The sequence below is a fragment of the Cynocephalus volans genome, chromosome 6, assembly GCF_027409185.1.
Source record: "Cynocephalus volans isolate mCynVol1 chromosome 6, mCynVol1.pri, whole genome shotgun sequence".
NCBI classification, from domain to species: domain Eukaryota; kingdom Metazoa; phylum Chordata; class Mammalia; order Dermoptera; family Cynocephalidae; genus Cynocephalus; species Cynocephalus volans.
The window spans coordinates 24,949,928-24,971,826 of NC_084465.1; the positions used below are offsets into that span (position 1 = coordinate 24,949,928).

General features: G+C 33.2%; 1 protein-coding gene across 22 annotated transcripts in view; it reads right to left on the reverse strand.

Annotated features, from left to right (window-relative positions):
• MKLN1 (muskelin 1) overlaps window positions 1-21,899 on the reverse strand; it is a 335,447-nt gene that overhangs the window by 94,814 nt on the left and 218,734 nt on the right. For all 22 annotated transcript variants that reach the window (XM_063099596.1, XM_063099591.1, XM_063099577.1 and 19 more), the window contains 4 exons: window positions 21,191-21,333; window positions 19,805-19,893; window positions 10,961-11,070; window positions 9,474-9,666 (listed from right to left, as the gene is read on the reverse strand). In XM_063099596.1, the coding sequence (XP_062955666.1) occupies window positions 9,474-9,666; window positions 10,961-11,070; window positions 19,805-19,893; window positions 21,191-21,333 (535 nt within the window). The remainder of the gene's footprint in view (window positions 1-9,473; window positions 9,667-10,960; window positions 11,071-19,804; window positions 19,894-21,190; window positions 21,334-21,899) is intronic.

A 21,899-nucleotide genomic window follows, 5' to 3' on the forward strand; every position in this document is an offset into this window, starting at 1 on the left:
ACCACTTAATGATAAAAGGACTGATCCATCAAGAAGACATAACAATCATAAATACGTATGCAACCAATGTTGGAGCAGCCAGATTTATAAAACAAACTCTATTAGACTTAAAGAAGGAAACAGACACTAATACCATAATAGCAGGGGACCTGAACACCCCACTGTCAATATTAGACAGATCATCTAGGCAAAGAATCAGCAGAGAAACACAAGATCTAAACAAGACTCTAGACCAATTGCAATTGGTAGATATCTACAGAACATTCCATCCAACAACCTCAGAATATTCATTCTTCTCATCAGCACATGGATCATTCTCCAGGATAGATCACATATAAGCTCACGAATCAACCCTTAATAAATTCAAAAAAATTGGAATTATCCCATGTATTTTCTCAGACCACAATGGATTAAAACTAGAAATTAACAACAAACAAAACTCTGGAAACTATACAAACACATGGAAATTAAACAGCATTCTACTTAATGACATATGGGTCCAAGAAGAAATCAAGCAGGAAATCAAAAAATTTATTGAAACTAATGAAAACAATGATACATCATACCAAAACCTGTGGGATACTGCAAAAGCAGTATTAAGGGGGAAATTTATTGCATTAAATGCTCACCTCAGAAGAATGGAAAGATGGCAAGTGAACAACCTAACACTTCACCTTAAAGAACTAGAAAAACAAGAACAATCCAAACCTAAAGTTAGCAGACGGAAAGAAATCATTAAGATCAGAATAGAACTTAATGAAATTGAAACCCAAAAAACAAACAAAAGATCAATGAATCAAAAAGTTGGTGTTTTGAAAAGATAAATAAAATTGACAAACCATTAGCATGGCTAACAAAAAAAAGAGAGAAGACGCAAATAACAAAAATTAGAAATGAAAAAGGCGATATTACAACTGATTCATCTGAAATACAAGGAATCATTCGAGGCGACTATAAACAACTATACGCCAACAAATTTGAAAATCTGGAGGAAATGGATAAATTTCTGGACACACACAAGCTCCCAAAACTGAACCATGAAGACGTAGAAAATTTGAACAGACCAATAACAATAAAGGAGATTGAAGCTGTTATCAGAAGGCTCCCAACAAAGAAAAGCCCAGGACCAGATGAATTCACAGCAGAATTTTACCAAACATTCAAAGAGGAATTGACACCGACTCTGTACAAACTATTCCAAAAGATTGAAACAGACGCCCATCTCCCAAACTCATTGTATAAAGCAAACATCATCCTGATACCAAAACCAGGTAAAGATATAACCAAAAAAGAAAACTACAGCCCGATATTCTTGATGAATATAGATGCAAAAATCCTCACTAACATACTAGCAAACAGAATACAGCAACACAAACGTAAAATTATTCACCTCGATCAAGTGGGATTCATCCCAGGGATGCAAGGTTGGTTCAATATACACAAATCAATAAATGTGATACACCATATTAATAAACTCAAACACAAGGACCATATGATCATATCTATAGATGCTGAAAAAGCATTTGATAAAGTTCAGCACTCATTCATGACAAAGACCCTCTATAAGTTAGGTATAGAGGGAAAGTGTCTCAACATAATTAAAGCCATATATGACAAACCCACTGCCAATATCATCCTGAATGGGGAAAAGCTGAAAGCTTTCCCTTGAAGAACAGGAACTAGACAAGGATGCCCACTCTCACCACTCCTATTCAACATAGTGTTGGAAGTACTAGCCAGAGCAATCAGAGAAGAGAAGGAAATAAAGGGCATCCAGATTGGAAAAGTAGATGTCAAACTGTCCCTGTTTGCAGATGACATGATCCTATGTATCGAACAGCCTAAAAACCTCTACAAAAAAACTGTTGGAATTGATAAATGATTTCAGCACAGTAGCAGGATACAAAATCAACACACAAAAATCAGTAGCATTTCTTTTCTCCAATAGTGAACATGCAGAACGAGAAATCAAGAAAGCCTGCCAATTTACAATAGCCACCAAAAAAATAAAATACTTAGGAATTGAGTTAACCAAGGAGGTGAATAATCTCTATAATGAGAACTACAAACCACTGCTGAGACAAATTAGAGAGGATACAAGAAGATGGAAAGATATCCCATGCTCTTGGATTGGAAGAATCAACACAGTGAAAATGTCCATACTACCCAAAGTGATATACAAATTCAATGCAATCCCCATCAGAATTCCAAAGACATTTTTCTCAGAAAGGGAATGAACTATCCAGACATTTATATGGAATAATAAAAGACCATGCAGAGCCAAAGCAATGCTGAGCAAAAAAAAAAAAGCTGGAGGCATAACACTACCTGACTTTAAGCTATACTACAAAGCTATAATAACCAAAACAGTATGGTACTGGCATAAAAACAGACACGCTGATCAATGGAATAGAAAAGAGAATCCAGAAATCAACCCACACACTTACTGCCATCTGATCTTTGACAAAGGCACCAAGCCTATTCACTGGGGAAGGGACTGCCTCTTCAGCAAATGGTGCTGGGATAACTGGATATCCATATGCAGGAGAATGAAACTAGACCCATACCTCTCACCGTATACTAAAATCAACTCAAAATGGATTAAGGATTTAAATATACACCCTGAAACAATAAAACTTCTTAAAGAAAACATAGGAGAAACACTTGAGGAAATAGGACTGGACACAGACTTCATGAATACGACCCCAAAAGCACGGGCAACCAAAGGAAAAATAAACAAATGGGATTATATCAAATTAAAAAGCTTCTGCACAGCAAAAGAAACAATTAACAGAGTTAAAAGACAACCAACCGAGTGGGAGAAAATATTTGCAAAATACACATCTGACAAAGGATTAATATCCAGAATATATAAGGAACTCAAACAACTTTACAAGAAAAAAACAAGCAACCCAATTAAAAAATGGGCAAAAGAGCTAAGTAGGCATTTCTCTAAGGAAGATATACAAATGGCCAACCGACATATGAAAAAATGCTCAACATCACTCAGCATCCGGGAAATGCAAATCAAATCCACACTGAGATACCATCTAACCCCAGTTAGGATGGCTAAAATCCAAAAGACTCTGGACGATAAATGCTGGCGAAGTTGCGGAGAAAAAGGAACTCTCATACATTGTTGGTGGGATTGCAAAATGGTGCAGCGTCTATGGAAAATGGTATGGAGGTTCCTCAAACAATTGCAGATAGATCTACCATACAACCCAGCTATCCCACTGCTGGGAATATAAGCAGAGGAATGGAAATCATCAAGTCGAAGGTATACCTGTTCCCCAATGTTCATCGCAGCACTCTTTACAATAGCCAAGAGTTGGAACCAGCCCAAATGTCCATCATCGGATGAGTGGATATGGAAAATGTGGTACATCTACGCAATGGAATACTACTCAGCTATAAAAACGAATGAAATACTGCCATTTGCAACAACATGGATGGACCTTGAGAGAATTATATTAAGTGAAACGAGTCAGGCACAGAAAGAGAAATACCACATGTTCTCACTTATTGGTGGGAGCTAAAAATTAATATATAAATTCACACACACACACACACACACACACACACACAAAAAAAAAAAAAAAAACCGGGGGGTGGGGGAAGGAGAAGATATAACAACCACAATTACTTGAAGTTGATACGACAAGCAGAGGGGACATTGTTGGGGGGAAGGGGGGGGAGGGAGGAGGGAGGAGGGAGGAGGGAGGGAGGTTTTGGTGATGGGCAACAATAATCAGCCTCAATGTACATCGAGAAAATAAAATTTAAAAAAAAAAATGGACAAAGCAATCTAATCAGTTTTTGCATATTTCCATCATAACATTTTTTGAATGAAGAAATAGTAACATTACAAAAAGTGTGACCTCAGTAAATTGTTTGTATTTTTAAGTTTTGTTTAATTTTTTAAAGGAATAAAATAAATAGCAAATATTTTGGCTTCATTTTGTCATAACTCTTATTAGAGGAACAACATTGTTCTAATATGTAAAGGAAGTTATAATGAAAAAAACAACAACAAAGGATGCTGAGTGTCATTGGAAAATTCTCATTTGTTGCTAAGTTGAAAAAGCACTTTGTAAATGGTATGATCCCTTTACAAATATGTGTATATATATGTCTATATGAAATAAATATAAAAGACTGGAAAAAATATCCAGGGATGGAGAATTTATCTCTGAGAGATCGAATTAAAAATATTTTTGAATAAAAAAAAAAATTAAAAATTAATATAATTCAACATATGAACAGATTAAAAAGCAAATCCTTATCATCATCTCAAAAGATGCAGGAAAAGCATTTGAGAAAATCCAACATCCATTCCTGATAAAGGGTCTAGAAAACGTAGATTAGAAACTTCCTCAATCTGAAAAAAGACATTTATGAAACTCCTATAGCTAACATACTTAAGGGTGAAAAACTGATTGCTTTACAAAGCAAGGACATATATTCTCACCACTTTTATTCAGCATTCTACCAGTGCAATAAGACAAGAATAACAAATAAAAAGCATCAAGAGTGGACAGAAAGATGTAAAACTGTCTTTTAAAGCTGGATCACATGATTGAAAACTCTATGAAATGTACGAAGCAGCTACTAGAACTAAGAAGTGAAATTAGCAAGGTTGCACCGTAGGAGGTCAATATACAAAAACCTACTGTATTTCTATATGCTACCTATTAACCAGAAATTAAAATTTTAAAAATACTAATTATAATACCTGCAGAAAGTATAAAACACTCTGGGATAAATATGACAAAACATGTGCAAGACCTAGCCACTAAAAATTGTAAGGCATACCTGAGATAAATTTTTAAAGACCTCAATAAATAGACAGTAAATACCATGTTCATGAATGAAATACCCAATATTGTTATAATTTCAATTCTTGCCAAATTAATCTACAGATTTATTGCAAACAAAAATCCTAACAACCTTTTTTCTTTATAGAAAATGACAAGCAGTTTCTAAAACTCATGTGGAAATTCATAGGACCCAGAATAGCACAAACAACTTTAAAATAAAACAAAGTTGGAAGATATACGACTTGATTCCAAGACTTATTATAAAGCCACAGTAATCATGACAGTGCGAAGGGGTGAAATAATAGAAAAACAAATAAATGAAGTAGCACAGAAAGTCTAGAAACTGATGCACACTTATATAGTAGACTAATTTTTAACAAAGATGCGAAGACAAGTCAATACAAAAAGAATAGTCTTTTTCAATAATGGTGCTAGGACATTTGGATATCCATTGGCTAAAAAAAAAGAAAAGATCTTAGATCCATACCTGGCACCATATACAAAAATTAATTCAAAATGAATCATAAACCTAAGTGTAAATTTTAATTATAAAACTTCTGGAAAAAAAACAAAGGTCTTTGTGACCTTGGCTTAGACAGGATTTCTTAGATCCAATATCAAAAATTATGATCCATAAATGATATACTGGATAAACTGAGCTTCACCAAAACTTAAAATTTCTGATGCTCAAAACAGTAAGAAGATGATAAGACAAGCCACAGACTAAGAAAATAAATTTTCAAATCACTTAATCTGATAACGGACGTGTATTCAGAATACATAAAAAACTCTCAAAATGCAATCATAGGAAAACAAATAGCCCAATTAAAAAATGAGCAAAAGATCTGAACAGACACTTCACCAAAGAAAACATAGAGATGGCAAATAAGCATATGAAAATATGCTAAACATCAATAAGCACATAGAAATATGCTAAAAATATACGAGGGAACTGCAAATTAAAAATAAGATATTACCATACATCTACTAGAATGGCTAATATTAAAACAACTGACTGATCTTACTAACTGTTGGCAAGGATGTGCAGCAACCATAACTCTTATATACTAGTGGTGCAAATATAAAACAGTACAATGTTGGAGAACTGGAAGTTTCTTAAAAAGTTAAACATGCACTTACCATATGACACAGACATACCAATACTAGGTATTTATCAAGAAAAATGAAAGCATATGTCCACACAAAACCTTTACACAAATGTTCATGGCAGCTTTACCTGTAATAGCCAAAAACTGTAAACAAACCGAATGTCTATCAACAGATGAATGCATAAGCAAACTGTTGTATATCCATACTATGGATTATTACTTAGGTTTAAAAAGAGATGAGCATTAATGCATGCAACAACATGGATGAAACTCAAAATAATTAAGCTGATTGAAAGAAAGCAGACAAAAAAGGTATATATAGTATGATTCCACTTATAGAAAATTCTAGAAAATGAAAACTAATCTACAGTGACAGAAAGGAAATGGTTGCCTGGGATGGAAGATTAGGATAAAAGGCTAAGTTACAGAAGGCCACGAGAAAAATTTGGGGGTGATGAATACACTTGTTACAGTGAGTGTACTGATGGTGCCATGGGTGTCTGTATGTACATATATAAAGGTACTTCAAAAAGTTTGCAGAAAAATTAAAAGATAATACAAATCTTTCCATGAAGTTTAAAAATACCTTAGTATATGTCAAAACTTATCAAATTATACACTTCAAATATGTATAGCTTATAATACCAATTGCATCTTAATAAACCACTAAAAAAAAAGGAAAATATATGAATAACGTTTGTCTATTTTTTACACAGCCAGCCTAACTCTTACATAAAAATTTTAAACAGGTGCTAAAGAAAGCAGGGAGAGAGCCCTACGGTCGATCCAAATTAAAAATACTGACTTAAACAATCAGAATCCAGTAAAACATTAAAAGAATTATACACAATGACTAATTAGAAAAGATTCAAAAAATTCAAATATAATTCAATATTAGAAAAATCTCCAATTTAATAACTGCACCATTAAAGGATAAAAATACTCATTTCAATGGATGCCATCAAGGCATTTGACAAATGTCAGCATCAACACCTCATAATAGCTAAGACAAAGGGCATTCTCAAACAAAATCTCAACAAGATATGAGAACTCACTCAAAAAAATTTAGAATCTAAGGGGAGAGTAAACAGATTACTGCATTGCCCAAGGGATGAGACAGGATATAAGACATGGGAAAGAGAGAGATAAAAAATAGAGGAAGGAGAGATGGAGGAAGGGAAGTGGAGCTTTCAAGTTAAAACTTTAGGACCACCTTATTAAACTTTGTCTCTCCCTTATCTCACAAAAACAAACCTTTATTTCTATAGCAAATAAGATAAGCTCTGCAAAGAATGGTTTTCAGTATAATCTCTACCTCTTTGAGAAAACTTTGTTCCTAGGTGATTACTTTTGCCCAACCTCACTGGATTCTACATTGTCACAGAGAAAGTAGCAATGACTGGTTCAAGAATTACCTCTCATGAATTTAAATATAAATACAGGGATGTTTCTAGGCAAATAGGAAGCTTATTAGAGAAATAAATACAGTCTGACACTTTTTAAAAATACAGACCATACTTGAAGATCATACTAACTAATAAACTAAATATACTGAAAGCATTTTTTGTTTCCTCCATTATAAGAAGCTTGATAGAAGATGTTTTTGATTCCCGAGACTTTCCTATTGAGTAGGCAGGGACTTCTTGTTCTCTGCTATGTTTTTTAGTGTAGTAGAAGCCAAAAAAACTGCACTGTTTACTTCCTTATTTGTCCAACAAATCATCATCAGTGAAGTTAGCAGCAAACTGAACCACCCTGGAAGGAATGTTTATTAACTAACAGTGCTCCAAGCAAGTTAAGGAAAACCCATAGTAGTAAAAAAAAATATGACTTGGCTCTAAGTTTTAAGAATAGAGTTACTACCAATTTCTCTAAACTTCGTTCCTTTCTAGAGCCAGAGGGGTAAGTTAAATCTCTATAGTAATCAAAGTTGCACATGTTTTCAATAGCTTCTCTAACTGAGTATACTACTAAAGAGACAGTTTTGTTGGGTTTTTTTGTTTGTTTCTTTTTTAAAGATGACTGGTAAGGGGATCCTAACCCTTGATTTGGTGTTGTCAGCACCACGCTCTCCCAAGTGAGCTAACCGGCCATCGCTATATAGGGATCTGAACCCGTGGCCTTGGTGTTATCAGCACCACACTCTCCCAGGTGAGCCACGGATCGGCCCAAGACAGTTTTAAAACAATTGTTTTTAGCCTAATAATTACATAAAGTTTCCCATGGTTGTTACTTTCCCTTAACAGACTATCAAATGCCTTAATGATAAAGATTTGAAACAACAACAAAAACATAAAATTACTTATGCCTCCCTCATTCTATGAGGTTAAAAAAATATAGAATTCAACTCTTAGAAACAGCATATATACATATATACAAGTATATACTTTCTCTGGTAGCATTTTAATGGTTTGGTAAGAGATTAATTCTCATATATGTTTTATTTGCCTTCACTCCAAAGTATACTCTGTTTCAAATATACCAATCATTTATTTGCAAGCTTCATCATCAATTAAATAAGTGATAACAATGTACAAGACCTAGAGGTAGGTATGTCATTATATTTAACGTAGTAGAGCTGGAAGCAATTCATTTTAAGTTAACTTTATATAAACTCAAAAAGGCAGTACAGGTTCTATTTTCTTTAGTTGTAAAATACCCAACTGATAAATATGAGTACCTAACAATAGTGGATGATATTAACAGTGATAAGATTAAAATATATGAAAGCCAAAGCACTGAAAAGTCTATAATTCCTTATTCCTTTCTATAAAAAGATGCACCAAATTCAATTCCACAAGTTTTATATAGAGCACCTAATTCTGATATTTGCCACTATGAAAGTTACTGTGGAATACTTAAAAAAAAAAAGATGTCATTCTGTAAGTATCAATAGAGTCCCTTTTTATTTTAAATAATAAAACATACCAGACTTTAAATATCCAAATGGGTGTCATCCTCCAAAGCAGTTACTTTGGAAGATTATTCACTCTTTCAAATATTCACATTTCTTCCAAAGCCAGATTACAGGCCACACAACAGAATCAGTGATTATTTAGCATTTACACCACACAGAAACTGTTTTTAATACAAATCTCCTTGATCATTATAATTATCTACTAATAACATTTTTTGACTATTCAACCCTGTCTCCCCAAAATTACACCGTTAAAGAATGAATATTGGCTATTGACAAAAATACTTAAAGGAATAGGCCACTAGTACCAAAGGTAACATCAAAAGATTGTTTCTAACATGGTTTAGTATTAGTTAATGGTGTCATTAGTACGTGCATGGTTTCCCTATATGACTACTTAAATTTAGATATGTGAGCTCAAGTAAGTTTCATTCTTTTCTAAGTCCTGTTACAGTATGGACCTATCTTACGTGAAAGAAGCCCCTAACCCAATGAGCTAACAATCTTTACAGAATAAAAAGAAAAGAAAAAATAATAGAGTAATAACTGGCATAAGCTTATACATTCTTTTTGAAAAAGTTTTCTGTATATACACGAAATCACCCTAATAATAATCAAGTTTCATACCATTTACAGCTTTTTCAATCAATTCTTCACAAGCGTCAAAATCACCCTTCAACACCAGTTTGTCATGCAGGTCTGTTAACATGGGATGTTCCAGAGCAATCTTGGTTTTCTTTTGCAGTGATTCAAAAGCTTCCGTATAGTTGTGTTGTCTGAAGTGTTTTAGGCAAAGGCGAATGGCTTCCTGTTCACGGTACTACTAGAACGCAGGAGAAAGTATGAAAAGAAGAGATTTGCTTAGTTGTTACTGTAGGAAATAACAGTGAAAATAACTAACGTAAACTGAGCATTTACTATGAGCCCATTAGGTATCATTATTTCCATCTTTCAAACAGCAAAACCAAAGTTTAGCCCATTGTAATAACTTGCCCAAGGAGACAAAGTATATATAGCCAAAAGAGATGAAACCAGACCTAATTCTAGAGCCTGAATTTGAAGAAAAGCAGCTCAACAACTATTTATTAAAGTCCACTTAAGACTGTAAAATTATAAGTCCCATAGCACCCACTAATCACATTATAATACAGGTACTGAAAGCACAGAAACATTAAATAATATACAGGATGAATGCCAAAAACACAAGCTCATAAAAAGAATTTTTTTAAAAAATCAACTTCAAGAATATATTTTGAGATTACTTCAAATTTTCTAAGCATCCCACTATACAATAACAATTAACAAAACAAACATGACACAAAAGTACTGCATGATAATCAACAACAATGATTTACTTATAAGCATTACCCTTTAATAAGGCAAGAAAATAAAATAATACCTTTAGGAAGATTTACAAGAATTGAAACACAAATCAGTTTATAGTTAGCTGATTTTTTACTAATAAAAGGTTATTAAATACCTATTTCTTACACATTATAATTAACCAAGATTTTACCTCATCAAATAATCAAAGAAGGATTCTCTATCCATACTAATTTTACATTAATAACTTCTCACTTTTGGCCTCTAAAAAAATTTATCATAACTATCTATATAACAGTATATAGTTACATTAAACAGTAATACCTTTTTATCATGTTGACTCTAGCAGTCTCAATCACATCCACATTTTAAATTTCCCATCAGGCTGCAAAACTATCCCACTAAAAACTAAGTTTAAAGTATTTATATCAATACAGGTTAAACACAAAATTCAGAGTCAAATGTGTATAATAATATAATGGCAGACTGTGGAGTCAAACTGCCTGAGTTCATATACTGGATCAAACACTTTACAACTGTGTGCCCTGGACAAAATATTTAACCTCTCTATGCTCTATTTCCTCATCTGTAAACTAAATGGGGATAATGATTGTACCTACTTCAGACAGTGACAATGATTAAATGACTTATCAAGATTGCTTAAAAGTTGGCAGACTGTAAATGTTTATTAAATGTTAACTGATTAAGCATTATACTAATCAATATATATTTATTATTATTCTCAATATTTTAAATTATTCTCAACGAAGACAAGAGGTTGACAGTCCTACCTTACTATACCAGTTGAGACAGGGTTGTACTACATCAGGATCATCAATGCCACTAAGTTCAACATACCAGATGCTAAAGTTAAAGCTGGGCCCCCAGGACAAGAGTGGAACTTTAAGGAGGAAAAACAAAAAGAAGAAAAAAATTAAGAGTTCAAATAAAACTTTAACAAAGTAAAATAACTATTCAAGCCTACTAAGATTCAATGAATAATTTTTCTGAGCATCTTCTATATATGCCTAGCACTATGCTAGGTGTTAAGGCTACAGTAGCAAAAAGAAACATATGACCCATGTCACCATGAGGTTTCCTTATTTAATAAAAACACTGTAAGATAAATTCAAAATGGTCACTGATCTACCCCCAAATAAACATGACCAGAACTAGACGATTTAACTGGTAAGTTCTACAAAACCTACAAACAGCAGGTAATTACTATATAAACAATATCAGAGCACAGGAAGAGCCTGACAGTTTACCTATTTATCAGTGGCATAACTATGAAAACAAAACCAGAAAAAAAAAGGTTTTATTTTAACCAAATAGATTTCATTCAATAATGGGAGTTATAATAATATAACTTACCACCTTAACAAAATAAAAAACATGTTTGATTACTTCAACAGATGCTAAAAACAAATTAATAAAATTTATATTCTGTTCATTATTTTTCAAAGCGCTTTAATATGTAAGAAATAGAAGGCAACAAACAGGAAGCTTCCTTATCTAGATTTTTTTAAAAGCATTGAAAATCTTAAAAACTAAACCTGATGGAGAAATATTAAGTATTCCCACTCAAGTCATAACAAGACAAAGAGGCCAATATCTCTACTATTCAACACTACATTGGAGGTCTTAGCCAGTGCAATAAGAAACAGAGAAAATTAGGAAAAAAAGATGTCGCTTCAAGATAACAGTTATCTACCTGAAAAATTCATGAGTTTCTACTGAAAAATTTTTGTAAAGTTCGTATTCAAGATAAGAATACAAAAATAAACTTGTCCTATATCTACAAAAAACAATTCAAAAATATAGCAAAAAAGTCCCTTCTACAATAGTTTAAAAAAAAAAAAAAAAGGCTGAAAATGTCACAGAATAAACTTAACAAAACTATGCCATATTTGTTTAAATTTTACTGAAGCACTGAATAAATGCAGGGACCTATGTTACTAGATAGGAAAACTTAATGTTGTTAAGCATGTCAATTTTCCCCAATTAATAATAAATTTAATGTAATCTCAATCAAAATCCCAATGGTATATATTCATTTTTTTCTTGACATGTAACTGAACTAGCTGATCTGAAAAGATAAATAACACAAGAATATCGAAAATAATAACACAAGCACACTACAAAGATACAGTAATTACATGTAATTACAAGTAATATAATTACATTATATTAGTTCAGGAAAAGGAAAGTCAGTCAGTGAAACAGAAGAGAGTATTCAAAAATCTCTTAAGTATTCAGAGGAATTTAACATATGATGAATACTACATTTCACATAAATAATGACAGAACATAGTACAGGTTTCTAAAGCATGATCCATGGACTCCTGGGGATCCCCACAACTCTTCTGAAAGGTCCCATGTGGTCAAAACTATTTTTCAAAATAACACTAGGCCTTTGTCAGCCTTTTTTATAATACTGACATTTGTACTAATGGTGCAAAAGCATTGGTGAGTAAAAATGCTGGCACCTTGGTACCAAAGTAATGGCACCTAAAAAGTACTACTAGTTATTCTTAATACAGTACAAACTGCACTGTATTCCTCACCACAATATACTTGCATTTAAAGAGAGAGGAAAAAAAGGAGGGGGCGGGGGGGCTGGCCAGTTAGCTCAGTTGGTTATAGCACTGTGCTGATAATGCCAAGGTCAAGGCTTCAGATCCCCTTACCAGCCAGCTGCCAAAATAAATAAAACTAAACTAAAAAATTTTTTAAAAAGTCCCTGATGACAGAGTTAAAAATTAATTTTATTAAATCCCTATCATTAAGTACATTTCTTTTTAATAGGTCTGTGTGACAAACAGAAGGACATATAAAGCACTTTTGCTGCATACCAAGGCATAATGGTTATCTCAAGGAAAAGGACTTGTACAATTGTTTGAGTTGTGAGCTAAAATAACTGATTTTTTTTTCCATGGGATACGATCTCATTCTTGGAAAAAAACTGACCTACAACCAATGATTATTCAGATTTGGGTATTTGCCAGACATTTACCTATACCATTTCAAGTAAAACAACTAAGGATATTTGCTGTAAAGAATAAAATTCAAGCTTTCAAGAGAAGATTACAATTTTGGAAAATTGGTATCCACCACTATAAGCTTGACTGCTTCCCAATACTTAGATTTTTCTGATGAGACTGGAGGTAATATTAATAAATGTGATTTGTCTCAACATCTGGAAGATCTGTATAACTCAGTGAACCACATTTTCTAAAGGACCAATGAATGATGTTATAAAACCATGCAGAGATAAAAAATCCAAGATAGACCAAGGAATTTTTTCCCCCAGCTTCGCAACCTGTTCACATTACCCTTCTCCACTTCAACCTTCAAAGCTCTTGTTTGAACATTTGCTACTACCACCTGCTGTGGCATCACCTGGCCCACGTGCCACGCTTCAAGACTCACCACAGTGGCCCTCCTATTAGTCGTGGGGTAGCATCCGTGGGCCGGCGGGGGGACAGGGTGTGGGGTGCTAGGACAGACAGGGTGTAGGGGAAAAGCAGGGGGAGGCCGGCCGCCCAGCCGAGACTGGACGACCGACTCCGCCAGACCAAGGAATTTTAATGTAACAGAATAAAGTTCACTGATTCGGTTTCAGAGTCAATAATCTACCTTTAAGAAACTAGCACTTATCTAGTTTTGACAAAGTATCAAAACAGAATACTCACAATATCTGATACCAAGCCTACTGATTCCCAAATTTATTGCTCTTTTCAGAATATCAGACTGAATAAGGCGGTAAGATATTTTGGGTCAGATTTTTCCTATATTGTTGCCATCTAAAGGAAACTGTATGAATAAAGTCAGACACAGGCAGTAGCAACCAGCCAAGAGGATGTAATTCAAAGAACTCCTAGGATGTTTAATATGGCTTTCAGTTTACATATACAAACAACAATAATTTCAAAAAGTTTTATATCAACAAATACTAAATTATCTTTGTTGTGGTGGTATTTATTTGTTTATGTAGCAGTGCCACTTAAAAGTTTATCTTCTACATCACATACCAATAACCATCAAGTGGTATAAGAGTCAGAATAAAATAGGATTCTAAACCCAAAGCCTCAACAACATAGTCTATACATGTAACCAGACATATAATATTAGTTAGAGATTTCCAGGTCTAAGTTCACTGAAATTGGAGAAAGGGAAATCTTCCTATTACATCCATTCAAGTCCCAGTAAACCATTCATTTATTAAAACCTTTTAAACACTTACGTCCTAGTAAGATTTCTTTTGTGTAAACAATGGCCTAACAGAAATAGTTCTAGAATAAAATTAGTTCTGACTTTTAACATCTTTGAAAGAATATAGGGGAGGGAGGTAAGTTATGAAATCATCTCACCAAAGGACATCATATATTACATATGAATGAACGATGTCATAAATTTTCAACAGACTAAAGGGATGTGTACAAAACAAGCAGAATACGTATGCTCATTTCAAGTTACCAATGACTTTTGGTGGCATTAACAATACTAATAATGCATATTAGACATACTATGTATAATATATAAGAAATCTAAATGCAGAGCTACAGGCACACATTCTTTGTTCCCTAATAAAAGCTGCCTCAGCTCCCACCTCAGGATCAGAAACTCCTGAAACATATCCCAAGGCTAGGAGTTTGTATTCTAGGGTTCAACCACCAGTTTCCCCTATAGGACAATTAGACACAGATATGATCAAGATCCATGCTCTTTTTCATAAAATGGGATATTTATGGCACACAAGAATACTAGGCTGGGACTCCTGCTACTCTGCAACTGAGGCAGTCAATATCTCAACACAGTGGAACACATCTATGGCACATCCAATGTGCTTTGACAATATCACTTTGAACGCTCTTGTCTAGATGACTAAAACAGCTCTTATAAGATGCTTGTAATTTTAAGATCAGGTTCTGGGAGATCCTGAGAATTAAAGATTAACCACTCTGAAAGACTGCATTTATTCTACTATAGAATTAATGAGATAAGTACACAAAGCACTTAGCACAATAACTGGCACTCAGTAAGTGTTCAATAAATGTTAGTCATTATTATTATTAGCTATTATTACCATATTAATTTTCCTCTTCATAGTATACTTTTATTAAATGTCATCTTTCCACATGCTCTCATAAAGGGCCATACATACCTATGCAGACCATCAGGGCACCCCCCAGAGTTAGTACCCATCCTACACTTCTAAACACCCCTGGGATCCAGAATGCATGCTGCATTTAGCCAGAGCTGAAGCCTCTCTCTGAAGTCCCCAAAACCATCCGGGCTGCAAGTGACTCTCGCACAGAAATCCATTTATCTCCATCTACCAAAACCCAGGACTCAGTATCTCCTTCTGCCCTTACCTACCCTTGCTAGTTTTACCTCAAACAGCTGTGATCCTGGCTAAGAATCAGGATGTAAACTCTTCTAGTCATCTGTAACCAATACCATTACCCCATTCCACTTTATGTTTACTGTCTTTTAATCTAATTTCCCATTGAGGTTTTTCCTTCCCAAACCTTTAACTTGCTCTTCTGGAATCTAACTAATAACTCCAAATAACAAATAACTCTCTTTCTTTACAAAATTTTCCTTTTACTTCTAAACTTACCTAAAACCAAGCTTCTTTCTAAGACCAATTCTCCACTTCACACTAAGTGTCCTCAAAGACATCATTTCAGCATGGGCTCTTTGCCTTTTTGTACCATAAACCCCCTTTGGCTGTTTGGTGAAACCTGTGACACCTCCCTCAGTTTTAAATGTATAAAAGAAGATACCTAAGATTGCAGAGTAAACCAAATATAATGAAGTAATAGTTATAAAAATAATGAAGAAATAAAATTATTACATAGAAATATATATGCTTTTTTATTTACACATTAAATGACAAGATCTAGCTGCAGGTCTAACAATTACCATCATTTCAAAGTTGTGATAATATTTGCCACAGTGTTTAAAAAAAAAAAAAAAAAAACAGAGAAGAGAAAAATATGTGCCACACTGTAATATGATGGGGAAAACGTGTAACTTCTATTTGTGACAAGTCACAGGTACTGCTACTACTACTGCTACTACTATGAACCACTGCCTATATTCATAATTGAAGGAAATGCTAAACATACAAGGGTATTTCAAAAGTTCATGGAAAGATGGAAATAAAAGATAATACAAGATCTTCTCATGAACTTTCTGAAGTGCCTTTATTATTAGTGAGAAGTCAGAGAACACTAAGATGCAACTTTTCCCTCAGCACGTTCATGAAGCCACTGACTTATCCCCACAACCTCTTATACAATAAATTCAAAAAGAGTATATACAATGTCTGTAATGAGGCAAGCAGTTTGCCAGGAGCTTTTGAAATCTGAGGAAACAGAAGACAGGGTAGCTGTCTCTAAGGATTTCACAATCTTCTGAGGAAACAATTCTTATATACATCACATAGAAAGAGAAGTCAACCTATGGAAGCAGACAGACTTGAGTTTGCATTCCATGTCTATATTTTACTACTTGTGTGGTTTCAGCCAAATCACTTTAACCTTCAGTTTCCTCATCTGTAAGGTGAGTGCATTAACACATATCTCACAAAGTGTTAGGCAACTTCATAAATGGTACCTATTATGATTATTGTTACTTCAAAGCAATACAAGCACATAACCAAAAGTGTGATGAATATAACAAAAGCTACGTCTTTGATCCATCACATGCTAGCTATATGTAGCCTAGGACAAGTCATTTGACTTCTACCCTCAGTTTCTTCAACTAAAAAAGGGAAAATTTTTATCTGCCACTATGATGTTCAAATGAACACCACATGTGAACACACTTATAAAACCATGAAAAACTATATAAAAAAAAAAAAACTCTAAATAACGATTGCTGAAACAACATGATGGTTCAAATTATACTCGTGCATATTCTTTTTCTATAGTACTTATAATACCACATATAAGAAGGCATGTAACAAGAGCTTTATGAATATAAGTATAAAAATGCACAGAAAGAAGCATTCAAAATGCAATCACTTCCTTCATAAATATGACCCTAAGTTAAAATTCTAAAAGCTACCACAGACCCACAAACTAGAACAGAACTCAAGAAAACATCCAATGTAGTAACCTGCCCTCTACCATCAGGCAGAAAGGGTGTTATCATTCTCATTTTACAAAAAAGGTAACTTAAAGGTAAAATTTACCTGAAAGAAAGCAGCCGATATCAATTCAGCTATGCTGGCACTCTGGATTATCCACAACAGATTTTAAAACTTAACTCCTGCCACACTGTAAACATGTGAACTCATTTACCTTGTTAACAATCTGTGACCAAACTTACTTTAATTTGGTTTAAGCAAAAATTTAATGAATAAGCTATATTCACTATAAATGAAAATTATTATAGCTATATATCAATGTACGATTTGGAGATTATCTGCCATTGAATTAGTCTTGCTTCCATTTCCCTTCATTACTGTGAATAATTGAAGGCTGACTGTATTTAGAACTTGCATTAAGAATTAACTTGTTTTTTAAATAAAGCAAGCTATTTCAAGTGTATCACTGTAGAACATAAATGTGAAGTATTCAAACATTTTTTTTCTTTTAAAACAAATTCTCACAATTTATCCCAACCAGATAAATATCTGTGCCAAATCACCACCAAAAGAGAGCTACACATCATGCAAGTCTTTATCAAAATGATTTTTTAAGAAAATATGGTCATAAACTAAAAATACTAACTTAACATACAGGCTCTTAGTTTCATATTTTCCTTATATTACTTTCAAAGAAAACTTATCAAGAGAATGTTGGAAAAAGATTGAAAAGCAGACACACTGAAGACCAGTACTAACGTCTTCTAACAGAAAAGAAATATGAAGTTATCTAAATATTAACATCTTAAATATCAAATGGGCTAAGTGTCTCCAATCACTTGGAAAGCTCCAATTACCATTTTGCCAGAATACCAAAAAACTAACCCCAAGTCAAGTAAAAGACATTATGCCCTACAATTAAAGGATGATGGGGGGAATGCAGAGATGTTAGCTAAATAGTACAAAGTTTCAGTGAGACAGCATGAGCAAGTTCTAGAGATCTACTGTACAGCATGGTAACTACAGTAATAATAATGTATTGCATACTTAAAAATTGCTATGAGTGTAGATCTTAAGTGTCCTCACCACAAAAAAAAAATGGGTGTGTTAATTAGCTTGATTGAATCATTTCACAATGCATACATATATCAAACCATCACACTGTACACTGTAAATACATAAAATTACTTGTGAATTATATCTTAATAAAGCAGGGAGAAAAATTTTTACAGTGCACAAACTTAAACTCAGCAATAAAAGAAAAAAAGAAAAAGGAGAAAAGCTGATAGAAAGAGATGAAAGAATTCCAATTTCCACTGCTTGGATATTTGAAATATAAGATTGTAGAATTGTTAAAGCTATGCAGGGATCTTTAGGAACTGGGTAGTCTAAATACTGATGATCAAGAGTTAAACTTATTCAAAAAATTTGCTTGTTCATTAATTCTCACAAGAAAACAGGATACAGGTTTTTATTTATGATTATTTATTATAACAACAGAAATTTGGTTACAAAAGGAAAGCAACACACTGGACATCCAACTATTCTAAAAACAGTTTTCCCTTTATAAGTAGTCTTTATCAAGACCTCAGATACTTCTTTCACCCAAAAGAAGTATTTGACTCAATGAAATGAATAGGCCAACTCTTGATAGATTGGAAAGCAATGACTATGAAAAACACTGCTTGTTCTAAAAGAGAAATTACTCTCCCAAATCAAAATGTGGGGTTCTGGCTTTTATTATTATTGAGGGATCTGATTCACTTTAATCCCAATTTTAATATAATATTTTCAAAGGTATACAATGTAGATGGAAATCAAAAAATTTAAGTCCTCAACTTTCTTACCTTCTAAATAACAAATCTTAAAGAAAAACAAAATAACATGAAATATACTAATTTTGAGGATATATTACAAATACTTTCTTAAGCTAAAACACTTGCTCAATAAAAACATGCATTTTTCAAATAGTGGTTTCAAACATATTAGTGGGTCATGAAATCAAATTAATGGGTTTGACGAGCATTTCACTAAAAAAAAAAAAGAAAGAAATACAAAAGAACAGAAAATAATCATAATACATTGCGCCTTGAGGAATTCATCAGTATTTGATTTTAGAACGCTATAGCTTTAGAACTGATAAAGCTTCCATAAAATAAAGGCAATCAAATCATTCTGTCTCATAAATCTTCTAAGAAAACTTTCAAGTGAGAAAATATCTGGAAAAGGTTCTACTTGAAATAACTGTCACTTAGTAACAGATCTATAAAAGCTGAGGTCAGCAAACTTTTTCTGTAAAGGACCAAATAGTAAACTTTTGGGGCCTTGTGGGCTATGTGGTCTCTTGCAACTTACGCAGCTCCACCTTTGCAACACAAAAGCAGACATAGACAATATGTAAACAAATCGGTATTGCAATGTTCCCATAAAATTTTAGTTAACAAAACAAGGAGCCTGCAGGACTTGGTCCACAGGCTGTAGTTTACTAGCAGTATAAAGAATATGTTTCTCTTTCAGAATGTTAAAACCTTACCTATTTTAATGAATCGACAAGGGAACATCTGTTCATCAATTTTATGCTTCAAGGTGAATGTTTCTTTGTTATAATCATTCTTTAAGCCACTATGAAAAAAAAATAAAATTATCAAATCTAATTTCACAATCTAGTAAACACAGTAAAACACAGATTAATGTCATACTCAAATTTTAAGTTTAAACCAATGCTCAAAATATAGGACCAAGACAATATAAACAAGTAGTTGAACATGAGACTAGAGGTCAAAACTTCTACACTCAAATCAACTGCAATATAACTGCATTCTCTTAATTAATGAGGGCTAATGAAAAATGTTCAGTATTAATTAAAGAATGTGGCTACAGTATCTGGAAATAAGTGACAGGATCTAGTGTCCTTAACATGTAAGTGAATATGACATAAAGTTTTCAAGCAGTAAAAAGGAAAATTCACACTCATATCTGACAATTTAAACAAAGCCAAATATTAGAATTTGCCAAAGAATTAAGTTATTTAATTCTGATTGAGGCACCAATGTTCCTTTTACAGTTCAATAAATTTTCAAAGACAACCTTATACTGTTGGTTTAACAGCATCTGCTTTATCCTTAATAAAAATAAACCCATATCACCTCTCTACTTAAACAGCTAGGATTCACAACAAGTATTTATGAGAAAGTCACTTACCTTCAGGTTGCCTTATGTCCTGAAATACTTGCATGATTTACATGCAGTACAGTATAAAAGTAATATTTACTTATATAAAGTACTGTGTTAATGGGACATATCATGTCACAAATATATTCTAAATCTCCGTGGCTTTCTTTGTCCATTCCACTGGCTATCTGATTTTTCATTATCTGGGAGGCAGATTAACACCTTCATTCCTGGTGGTCTATGTTGTTAAAACTCAAATTTACTGAGCTCCCTCAAAGCAGTAGGCACTGTGCTAGGTGCAGACACATATTTTTTTCATTTACAAAACCTTCCTCTTTTTAGTCTCAACTTGAAGTAAACTCCTAGAATATTACTTCTGGATTAAAGCAATCAATCTTAATGTTTTGGATAGAACCTATACTTTAATAGCAAAGATTATAGCAAAGATTTTGATTAAAGCTGAAAGTATTTTCTGACATCTTTAATAGTTCAAAAATATGATTGAAAAAGAAGGAAAAAAAACCCCAAAATTTGATTCTTTCTTCTTTGATAACAGTATTAACTAGTATCTGTTGGTTTTTTAAAAAAGCTAACTCAAGCCACAGTATTAAATAAGGCACTAGGAACAGAATAAGAGAAACATTCTTTGCTCCCTTGAAAGAAAAATCAAACCATGCAGATTTAGCTACAAAGAGACTAAAGTACTGCAGTTTATTTAAAAGACAATTCTTTCCTCCCCATAACTCACCTGGACAATAGCTCTGTCATATTTTCCTCATTCATTCCTCCAAAGACTTTAAATTTCTTCAAATTACAAACATGAGTTTTCTCATATTTTCCAAAAGTAATATTCTGAACTATAGCAGGCCTTTCAAGCTTCAGAATCAAGTACTAAAAAAGAAACAACCAAATTATATCCTCCATTTAAAACAAATAGTTAGAAAACTTTAAAAGTTAAAACTTTTGACAGTTAACAGAAGAAGGTATAAGGTCCATTCTGCCCATCCTGTACTGGCAGATTTTTTTAAAAAGCTAAAGAATAGTACAACAGCCTTATAAAGGTTACCATACCATCACCACTTTTTACTCTAGTAGCTTCCAGAAACTATCTTACCCTGAACAATATTGATGAAGGGGAAAAATAAAAAACTAGTGATATAACTTCTAATCAAGGAATACAATAAAAGATATGAGGGCACTTCAAAAAGTTCATGGAAAAATGAATTAAAAGATAAAACAAATTTTTTCATCAACTTTTTGAAGTACCCTCATACAACCAGATTATGAATAACTAAATAAGATTAGAATGCACAAATAACAATTACATATTCCCCTGAATTATGCTTCAATACCAAAACTAAAGTCTGAAATTAGTGATAAAATTTTAAACCTAGAAACAGATTTACTAATCACCCCTGCCAATTTTAGAAATTAAAAAACCAAGACCTACTATACTC